General features: G+C 34.9%; 1 protein-coding gene across 2 annotated transcripts in view; it reads left to right on the plus strand.

The window, feature by feature from the left end:
* LOC123880904 (guanylate cyclase 32E) overlaps positions 1–12,044 on the plus strand; it is a 47,581-nt gene that overhangs the window by 11,291 nt on the left and 24,246 nt on the right. For both annotated transcript variants that reach the window (XM_045929302.1, XM_045929301.1), the window contains exons 2-7: positions 1,263–1,398; positions 3,468–3,583; positions 9,064–9,171; positions 9,817–9,939; positions 10,342–10,543; positions 10,927–11,004. In XM_045929302.1, coding sequence (XP_045785258.1) covers positions 1,263–1,398; positions 3,468–3,583; positions 9,064–9,171; positions 9,817–9,939; positions 10,342–10,543; positions 10,927–11,004 — 763 coding nt within the window. The remainder of the gene's footprint in view (positions 1–1,262; positions 1,399–3,467; positions 3,584–9,063; positions 9,172–9,816; positions 9,940–10,341; positions 10,544–10,926; positions 11,005–12,044) is intronic.

Raw genomic sequence — 12,044 nt, forward strand, 5'->3', positions numbered from 1 at the left:
TTATTGGTAGGGAAGTAGTATTTTAAATTTGTAGTCTGTCATCTAAGTACTTGTTAGAAAATATAATGTTTGTAGAAACTTAATAAACTTTAAAAAAATAAATGGAATTCTGAGTAACATAAAACAATAGTTTTATTTATGTCACCACACTGTTGAACATTTTGCAAATTCAACATTATGAGAATTCAACATTTTGAGCCTGAAGGGGTATTTCAAGTATCGGATCTTCTATCTTAAATTCCTTCAGGCCCAAAATGCTGAATTTCTACATTTGCAATATATCTTAGACACACCTGCTGCCGCCCCTAGCCTTAGCAGCTTAAGGCGGCAGCGGATCTCTCAATTACTTAATTAAGCAATTCTGGACCTGCCAGTAACTGATTGGATGGCCATTTACTTTCCGGATTAGTTCCGTCCTTTCCAGTGTTTATAATAAGTAGGTAGCTTTTGAGGAGATAGGTATACCTATCCAGTAGGTAGTACTTAATATTATGATCCTCTAACATAATATAATCGTTGGCTGGAAAAGATAACACTGTAATGATAAGGATACCCTCATATTTAACTTTAAGTTATACGAGCTTAAATTAGGTTTTATGTGTATATAATATTCATCGTCATCATGATTATCTAGCGATAGGTATCTACTGCTGAACATAAGTAGGTCTCAGTCACACACCTCGGTCTTGCGCCGCCTGAATCAAGCGGCTATCTGGGAGACTCGTTTGATGTCGTCTATCATCTAACCATCTAATGGGAGGTTGTTTTGTATGCCTATCTTAAAAATTCTTGCATGCCATAAAGAAGACTTAGTACTTCTGCTCGTATTTCTATATTATAAAACAGATCTCTGCCTGAGCGTTACCGTTACTTCACTGGTTAAGAATCTTGGCCAACCAGGGCTTTAGCGTCACTAAACACTTATAGTCTCTTTTTCATTTTTGCCATGCCAGTATCTAAGAGTAGTAGGCATTACTTAGTCAGTAGTGCTTACCTGGGGAATAGAAACTTACCATGGAAAATGGCACAGAATGTAAATTGACCGCAGAGTAAGAAAGCATACCTACATAATACATATGGCATTCATCATCATCCTCTTCTCAATCCTTCACCATGCCGGCCCTCTACGGACCAAGAATGAGAAGAGAAGACAAAAATACATACTATGTTGGTGAAATTGACTCATCCGTGAATTGGACCTGAAAGCACTCGCTGCGCTTTTCTTCAATTTTATAAACTCTTATAATTTTATTTGTTCACAGTGGCACTGGTGTTGGTGTATACTTATTGCGGCCCTAAATACTTCCCGGGGAGAAAAATTCATACTTGGATACCTCACGGGATCACAACGGCGACCAGGCGATTTAAATTACCAAAGACCCGGGAGAGTCCTATCAGGTAATTTTTGTTTTATGAACGCTCTTTAATTTCATATAAGTATTTATTTATAGGTGATAATATTTTTGGCCCCATGTCATATTATCAGGGAGACGCCATCAAGACTGAGAGCCGCAGCAGAAATGACTGCGCCGCTTACCGGCGCAAATACTTAGTAGGTACGTACGTATGCCTTTCTTATCGAGAATTACATTGGTATCCCGTTTGCCGTGGAGACCCTGTGGCCATGGAGTCTTAGTGCTGAAAAAATTACGAGACATTTCACCGCCCTTAATTGTCTCATCTGGTGATAGAAGGGCTGGCTCATTTTGCGCACAATCAGGCTAGCTGTTCTGCTGGTAGAATGCAGCCACTATTCTTGGCACTATTCTACGCAAGAATAATTTTTACAGTAATTTGACAAATACTACAAATACTTTAAGATACTTCAAAAAACCTGAAAGCGGTTGAAACATGATTAAATATCATAAAATATACCTAAGTAGGTACAAACTTTGGCATCAAAACTTAATCGATCATATTTTCGGCACGTCATAACTTTATTTTACAGCTTATGACTCAGTTTGCTGGTTCAATGTTGCATGAAGTTATAAATTACGCTACAATGTGTTTCATGAGTAAAACTATTGATATAATTTATGAAACGTGAATGAAAGATTTTAATATCGGCGTTCAAAATCATACAATTATTTTGATCGTTATATAAAGTCATCGTTTGATCGGTATTTAATCTTAACCTGGTAAGCAGTTCTAGTGACTCTACCATGATTCTAACTATACGGGAGCTTTGAATTTGGTGAAACTGTTTCCAATTAGGTCCAAAGTCCAAACGCACTTATTTAATTTGGAAACAGTTGCCAATTTCGTCCCTATAAAATTGGTTTATCAATTACAGTTGAAGTGGCGTTAAAATTTGATAGCAAAATTTCAGTGATTAAATCTGTGATGCATTTTGAAGCTACAAATAGGATGTCCCACTCAATTCGTGTTATTTAGGTTATACAAGCAGACCCTGATTACACATTACATCGGAATTATGCGAAGCATGTTTTTAAAAAATGGAAATCATAACAAAAACATATTGAATGAGATATAAAACATGCTACATTCTCAAATAATTTTGTTTTGATAACACATAAGATTAAAATAAAAATTTTGTATCTCCTTAAAAGTGCATGTCAATCATATCGTCTGTACAGTAAACAGATATATTTATCTACAACAAGATTTTGAGAGGAGTAAAACAATTTTAGGTAGCAGGAACAGCGTGCGAAAAAGTTTTATCGATAGTTAGGTACATCAACATATTATTATCTATTTAAATTTTTATATAAATACCTACTTAGGTCTAGATTATGAAACTACCTACAGCTCGATACGCTTACCCACAAAATAAAGTTCTTCTTTTTTTTAAAAAAATAGAACATTAGCCATGTTAAATGACTAATATTCCCCTTTCCTCTCCAACTAAGCGTCAGGCTTGTGCTAGGAGTAGGTACGACAATAGTGCAACGGGCGGGGTTTGAATGGTCGACCTTTCGGTTTTCAGTCCACTCCTTTACCGGTTGAGCTATTGAGGCTCTAAAGTTATACATAGTACTTAGGTACCTATGTTAAGTTAATCAGATTTTACAAGAAATATAGGTACTTAATTTATAATGTTCAGTGTACCTAGCTATCGAGTGTGCTCGGCTTCAGTAAACCAATCTGAAAGTAGCGAAGTACTTCCAGATTACAGTTTTATTAATACCGTATCCTAAAAAACTGATCCACACATAAGGTCCTAAGACCTGGGCTAAGCTATCCATTCACGAGGCAATAGCTCCAAATGAATGAATGAATACTATATTCATGTACCTGTAGTAAGTTACATGTAATAAGTTTCATTGTGCTGGTGTGGCACTACAAAAAGACAGTAAACAAAATAAGAAGAAGAAATAATTTTTTTATGTAAATGCGGTAAATGAGTTTAAGCTACAATTTTTACTAATACGAAACATTTATTGCCATAGACATTGTTAAGTTTTAGCAGGTAAGTCAAAGTAATTACAGGTTTTTTATTTCGACAGGGGCGATTTCAATGGCAGTAGACGAAGTTAATGAAAAACTCTTGGGGCCCATGGGACACTCATTAGAATTCGTCGTCGCTGAAACCTACGGCCAAGAAGAAGTCTCTATTCGTCAGGTATATATAATTTTCGTTAATTACGAATTATTAGAAAATTAGGATTTCGTAAAGAGCTCTCCACAAATTTCCCAAGTGCCGAAGGCTTTTAAATTCAACCAATTCGTATTCAACATGAATCGAACCAATCGAATTCAACATGAATTCAACCATCAGAAACGTAATAAGATTAAGTAAGTATAATTATTTATTTTTAATCTCTCCATCGTCTCCATAACATTTTCAGGAAATTGGATTTATTTTTGAAGAATAAAAAATTACTTGTCCAACTAAGAGGATAATTACCCATGTAGGTAGATTTTTTATTTTTAATACATACTTCAGGCACCTACCTACTAGTTTCATAGCCGGCATGCGTTAGCAAGTGAAAGACTCGCGCGTCACTTATTTATTTTATTATATCAGAAAACTTCACTCAAGTACAAAACAACAACTATAATTGCATTCGGATGTATGTATGTAATATATATATGGGAACGCTTAAAGGACAAACAAACAAAGACACATTAATTTTATATTAGTAAATTACATTGTAATAATCTCTACATCCTACTCACTGTGCCTTTTCACCTTTTTCAAAAAATTAAAAAATGTAATATACCTAATAAGCTAGTATTAGGTACCTAGATAGGACTTTCTGTACGCAGTTGTACCTACTTACCAAAATGTAATGGGTACTTATACAAATTTTTACGATAGCTTCAAGAGTGGATGTAGTCGTTCGGATACTTTTCAATGACGTCAGCAGTAAAAATGAATGATGTTAAAATAAATCGAAATTCCTTACCACACCCGTTTATGATAAAGGCTTTTGCTATTTCGACGTCTTCATTTTTACCGACTTTCGCGACAGTCACATCACGTAAGTACCTATCTAAATAAATGCGTTCACAGAATCTGTAAATTAGGTACTTTACTCTACTGTTTATTCTGGAGAGTATCTCCAAAGAGAAGAATTGACGTCAATTATTACAAGTGTAAATTAAAAATTTATAACATCCCCGACAAGTGAAGGTTACAGTAATTAGAAAAGAGCTGATAACTTTCAAATGGCTGAACCGATTTTCTTCGATTATAGCTAAGAATACTCTCCATCAATCCACCTTTCATACAAAAAAAAAACTAAATTAAAATCGGTTCATTAGTTTAGGAGCTACGATGCCACAGACAGATACACAGATACACACGTCAAACTTATAACACCCTCTTTTTGGGTCGGGGGGTCTTTATCGATACAGTTAAAGGAAAGTCAAGCTAGACTTAAGTATAACGAAGGCAAGAGTTTTCTAATGTAGATCTGAATTATTGTTAATTTAATATTTGGGATTCCAACGTTGTAAGAAGTAAATCCATATTAGAATTTATAAAGATGTGTAGTTCGGTAGGTAAGTAGGTAGGGATGATTGTAAAGCAGATACCGACGCTCTTACTTAGAAAATTTGTGTGTAAAAAACGAACAGTCAAACAGCGTGTAAAATTTACACGCTGCGCGCTGTTTTAACATAGCTACAGTAAAATGTAAATCTAAACAATATAGAGGTCTGTGAGTAGCATTGAAATGCGTAACTATTTATCTTGAACATATAAAGCGCTATTGTTCCATAATATTATGATACTAGCGACAGACTAAGCACGTGGGATGCAGATGAATGAGATAACATCACTCGTCAAGCTTCTAATAGCACCGTGTATTTATAAATACGACCGCAAAATGTCAATGAACTGCGTACATGTGACTTACTGTTCGAGTTATTTAGTTACCTGTGTACGTACTTCGCTGAACTTGTGCAATGCAATCCAATCCAACACCGTGAATTTGGTAGTCTAGGTACGTTTACACCAACGTGTGTAATACAAATTACCTACTTGACTATAGTGAAATAGACAATGGATATTGGGTGAATGGATTATGGGTACTAAAACAAAAATCCAAATTACCGAAAAATATTTTTGGCTTTTTCTATAGGAAAAGCACGCAACTGCGCGTAGGTGTACAGTAGCATGTACCTTTAAAATCTACGTGCACACTAGCTAAAAACTGTCTGGAGGAGTTCACTTTCGAGATATAAGCCTTCCTTTGCGCACTTATCTTAGTTTTAACCGACTTCAATAAGTGGCAATAAAGAATCTACCTATCTATCAATTGATGTCGTGCAATATTATTGGCATCAATATGTACAACACAAAAACTATAGGTAGGTAGTTATCTTGTCAAAGTTACTAATCAGTAGCTTCTAGTATTTTACGATCAACATACGGAGGTTTTTTTCACGACGAAGCTTGTTAACCGACTTCCAAAAAAGGAGGAGGTTCTCAATTCGTCGGAATCTTTTTTTTTTTTTTATTTTTTTTATTTTTTTTTTATATTTTTTATGTATGTTCCCCGATTACTCAAAAACCCCTGGACCGATTTGGAAAATTTTTTTTTGTTTGAAAAGGTATACTGTGCAGGTGGTCCCATATAAATTTGGTGAAGATCTGATGAATATCTTCGGAGATGGAGAACAGAACTCCTCAATGGATAGGAGCAAATTGCTCGCGATCAGTGTAATAGCTTAGTAAACAGTAGGGTTTTAACTGGGCACAGCATATTATAGTACAGTGGGGCCACTAAAAATTGTGAAATAAAAAATTTTCAAAAGAAAAATAAAACCGACTTCAAAAACGACAAACACTAAAAAGTAAAAAATAACTTTTGTTTAGCTACACGTGTAATGTACCTAGGTATGAAGTCGGGCGAGCTTCACTCTTGGATTTCTAATTTTGTTTTAATATGCTCGCTCGACTTCATACCTAGGTACATTACACGTGTAGCTAAACAAAAGTTATTTTTTACTTTTTAGTGTTTGTCGTTTTTGAAGTCGGTTTTATTTTTCTTTTTTGATTTTAAAAAGCTCTAAGCAAATGGGGTGAAAGTGTCTAACAGCCCAGAACAATATACTATAGGTAAGTAGGTCGAGATCTGATTTAAGATTTAAAATTTTAATTGAATTAATCTGACAGTATCAATTCGTCGCCTGTTCGCGTAATAGCAATGACAAGCAAGGTCGACACTTGAAAGTTGCTATCTCAATGAATCACGAAGGTAAAGAATTCTCTTATTATGAAAGTTTGGAATTATTACCGAACACGACGCCCACTTGCCACGGCAGCGTCCCCGAATTTTCCATACTTAGGTAATTCTCGTAATAATAATATTATGTCCGATTGATAAGTTTCATAATATGCTTTGCTGTATGGTTGCATCTCTGTATCAGGCAGGACATTACATTAAAAGTAGGTAACTAACTTTTTCTCGACTTCGCTCACGTGGATTTTGGTTTCCCCATCCCGTAGCTAAACCCTAGGATAAAAATTATCATATAGGTCCACCCCCAGCATATGACTAACTAAGTACATTGTACATACCTACGGCAAATTTTGTCGACATTAGAAAATGTTAAGATATGGTTTGCGGCTGAGCTGTGAACAGGTACCTACCTATCAGCACAAGGGCAGAGAAAAAGACACACATTCGCCTTACACAATTTTTTTTTATTATTTGAACATCACTCTGTTTCTTGGTAAAACTAAATAAATATGAGGATAGAAAAATAGAGGTATAAAATATGTTATAAAATCAATGAACATAAACTAATAATATGTAAGGAATATTCTGAAGTAGTGACTGATAAGTTGCACGAAGAAGTACCTAGGTAAACATCTGGAGAGCTCATTCGCGTCACGACACACTCAAATGCACTCCAAAAATATATTTAACCGTGCGTTATTCCCGCAAATTGCATTGACCTAGTAATAGCGGCTATCAAAAGGCAGCACTTGTACCGTAGTTTTTGAAACTTATTAGTTTAATTCACTTTGCGTACCTGAGAATCAGCACTCATACATACTATTTGCAACGGCATACAATACCGAATACGCCATAATTATCATACAATGCACCGAGGCACCGCGGCAATGTGATAGCATTATTTTTAACTGGTTTTGATTTTTGACCATACCAGTTACAAAGAGTTATTGAAAAACTGCCGAAATATGGTCGAGGTTTCGTAAAATTGGTACTAAGATGTACTGGTATACTTACTGGAAAAGAAAGATCAAGAAAACCCTATAAAAGTATTTACTAGTAGGTACGCTGTCATAGAATAGAAGCTTACAAGATAATAACTTGGATAATAAGTTCTTAGAGATAAATAAATTATTCTGTCATAGAAGCTTTTCTTTTCTTTAACTAAATAGGTACTCTTAAGAACATAATAAATTCTCAGAAATAAATACACTAAGCATTATCTAACGACCTAAAAGAAAAGACTAAGTACCTCTACAATTTTTGACAACAACCAAAGAATAATTCTTTGGTACTTTGCACTTATTTTCTACATAGTTGAATCCCTCAAAAATTGGCAATTCTGGTAACAGTTAAACATAATGGCAAGGGTGAAACAAGGGTGCTCGCCACGAACGAAGGGGCATAAAAAGCGAGCGCATCATTCTCTGTCAGCATCAGAACTTAGATTAAGCAGGTAGGGATTGATTTACTGTCACCCATTGAACAGTTCCGTCCTCCATCTCCGAAATAATTCATCAAATCTATCCTGACAGCGCAAACTTTGTAAAGAAAAAAAAAGGTAAAATCAGATTCGACGCAGTTGCGGGGTAGGTAGGTTGGTACACATCATAATAAGTGGCTCTTTCAAAATCAATGATAATAATATTATACATCAAAGTAACATCGACAAAAATAAAAACTATGGTAAATGTTATTCCAGACTCCAGACTATGAATACCTATTCACTGGTATTCACTGGTAACTGGTAAATACCTATTTACCAGTTACCAGTTTTTATTACCTAGGTATAGTTGCAGGTCCATTGAGAATTTTCACTCCTACTTTAGAATAACTAATAGGTAAGAATCTGTATTCGGGTTTTCTACTCTTGCTAAGAAAATAATATTTAGCAAACAGTTTTCACTAAACTTGTACTTACAATACAACTGACTTGATAAAGTTCACAGAAAAGTTTAAAAGTTGAGTCAGGACTTGTTTGTTGCATTTCTTGATAACTTCAGACTCCAGTTATCACAGCGGGTGCGAACAGCCACCAAGGGAAAAGCTAACCGGAAATATAAAAAGTTGTAATTAAAGTTACCGTCGCGTTCTTCAGTATCATACAAAAAGCGTTAAACGATGATAAATGGTGGTGATAAAACAAAATAGTAGCGTAGTTAGTATAAAACGGAAATAGCCTAATGGCTAAGACGTCATCGGCCTCCTAGTCTAGGTTCGATTCCAGGCAACGCACCTGTAACTTTTCAAACAAAAAAAAAACTAAATTAAAATCGGTTCATTAGTTTAGGAGTTACGATGCTACAGAGTACCTGAGACCGTTACACAGATACACACGTCAAACTTATAACACCACTCTTTTTGGGTCGGGGGTTAAAAATGAAATGAAAAGATGATAGTATGTTCACAACAGGTGGCTTCGTTGTGGGCTGCCAACGTGTCTGCATTCATCGGCCCGCAGGAGACGTGCGTCCACGAGGGCCGCATGGCTGCTGCCTTCAACCTGCCCATGATTAGCTATGTAAGTTAACATCCTTCTCAGTCTATTCATTTATCGTCAGCCATGCATATTCACTGTTGGAGCTTCCTTGCTATATATTGATAGTTGCTACTTTCCATAACTAGTTCTGCTTTTTGTTCGTCATCGCTTCACCTCGTTAAGTTAGAGGGACGACCCTAAATAAAGTGGTACCTATCTACCACTATACTTATATACAAAAATTGTTTGAAATTCAATGTAGATAGATAGGTAATGCTTTAGTTATGTTTAATTTAGGAATATGCAACTAGCTGCTGCCCACGACTTCATGAGCATAAGTTTTTTTAAAACTCATTGGGAATTCTTAAATGTCTTTCAGGATACTTTATAAGGCGGACGTAGGTAGGTATGCCTATGCAAAATCTCAAGTTTCTAGATTCAGCAGCGATTTGGTACAGCTATAGGTAGGCAGGTACGTTAATATATTAGACAGCCAGTTTCTCCTATACATCCATTATAAAGAAGTGTTTTTTTTTTGTGATTTAGTATGTAGAATATGGGGTAAATACTAAATATACGGAACTAATGATCGATTAATGGTGAATAGCTATATAATATACCTAGTGATATTCCTTTAATTAAAGTTGGTAATAGTAGCTGTCTATGAATGAATGACATTTGTTCCAGTACTGCAGAGACGTGGCGAGTTCGAACAAGCGCGTGTACGCAACGTTCGCCCGCACGCGCCCCTCCGACATCGACATCTCCCGCTCCGTGGTCGCCGTACTCACGCATTTCGATTTCATGCATGTAAACATTTCATATTATGGCCTCCCGACTTTTGAATTGATTTTAGATCTATAGATAAACGTGGAAAATAGCTAGTCATAAAATTTGTTCTTTAAAATCGAACCATGGCTTATTATTTCTAAGCTCTAAGTACCATCAATTTTAAATTTGCATTTTATCCGACACAATAATAATCCTCTTTAGGCACTGAAAATATTTTTAAATTTGGAATTTCCTTTTCAACGTAGAAATAATATAGGTTATACTAACCGTCTTACTTATAAAAAAATGTTATACACACAAGTTTGTTGAATGATGGACGAACACATAGAAGACAACTACTAAAATATTATTTTTTATAAGACAAATAGTAAATTTTACAGACTTATTGGGTATTGAAATTGTTTCTTGTTATTGCAACAGATAGCCGTCGTCTACCTCAAAGCACCAAACCATGATTTTTCAAGACTGGCTTTCGCTATAATAACCGCTGCTAATGAGAAGAAAATATCCATCCGCACGATACAAGTGTACAGACAACCATACTATTACGGCGATATACCGGACAACTATACGCGAAACCCTTTCATGGATATTGTCAGAGAAACGTACAAAGATACTAGGAGTAAGTCAACTACATAATTTATCATACTTGGCTTGCCATTGCATTTCGCAGTGCTGGCTTACCATTACAATTCGAAGTTCTATAAATGCTTGCCTGATTTCGAAGACCATGGTGTCCATGCATTAGCACCCTTTTCGATAGTTTAATCTGCGAGCCTCTTTTCGATAATAATCGACAATCATGCATCCTACGGGCTACAGCCCATAGCTGTAGGATGGATGAGTCTCGAATCATTGCAAACCGCTCGCAAACCACGAACACTGCGTTTTTTGTTAACACTTGCAATGGTTCTAATGTACAGTTAGGTGAAGTTCGGGAATTAATCGGCTTTAGAAAACCTTATAATTTCAAAAAAAAAAACTAAAAAAAATATTTTCTTTCAGTTTATGTCTCAGTCGGTTACTATCACGACCATATTGGACTGATGCAAGCTTTAGATGCAATGAAGCTCCTAGAATCAGGTAAAATATTTACGATCAGATTTATAATACACCTGCCTAGGTAAGTATTTCATAAATAATAACTAAAGAAATATGTAAGTAACTGCTGAAATCTAAATAAGAAACTTCTTTCTACTTATTTTACTGAATAAGTACCTATATAATTTTTCTCAAAATTTGAAATCAATCTCAACTCATTTTGTTATCATGGCCCAAGTTTTTATTTTACTATTATTTTACTTTTTTGTTATAATATATTCACAATATTCACAAATACTATAAATACTTACTCAAATATAAAAGTAATCATTGATTTCAAATTAAAACGTTCTGAAATCAAGTTTGTAACTATAGGATTATTTTTATAAAAGAATTTCTTATAATAATTTATTTTATCACTTTGAAATTATGTAAAGTGTAAGAATTTATAAATAGGTAGTTGGGTATTGGTATTAATAAAACCGTTCGGCGGAAAATGATTGCGTGGCGTGGGCATGATTGATTGATTAGCCATACCTACTACGGATCCAATATATATAATCAGTAATCACACATGGTGAATTGATAAGGTATTACTGTACTATATCATTATGTCTTACGAGAGTAAAACCAGCTACGTACATGAAAACTGTTTAGCAGATAAATTTCCAATGTAATTTTTTAAAATTTATTTTAGTTTTATTTAGCTTCATATACTTTCGTATATTTGTTTCAAATCTTTCGATGGATTTTTCGGTTGCTACTACTAAGCCATCGATATCTAGAAGGAACTTAACACATTTTGTAGAGGTCTGGCTACGCATACCTACTGCCCAAGTAAATCACGAGGACTACGGATCTAACGATTGTGAATAGATATTGATGAACAACTTAAAAGTTTTAACGTTATTGGCTTGTTTTATAACTTTATAGGCGTCATTTATTACAGCCATAATAAAATTATAGAAATGTTATTTGAAAGTAGGTACGTACCTATATCAAATCAATTGAATTAGAGAAAAGAAATAAGATAGATCCATTAACGTTGAAATATGAATGGCGTCCTTTTAGCCGTATTAATA

Source organism: Maniola jurtina, chromosome 3 (genome assembly GCF_905333055.1).
Source record: "Maniola jurtina chromosome 3, ilManJurt1.1, whole genome shotgun sequence".
Classification (NCBI taxonomy): Eukaryota; Metazoa; Arthropoda; class Insecta; order Lepidoptera; family Nymphalidae; genus Maniola; species Maniola jurtina.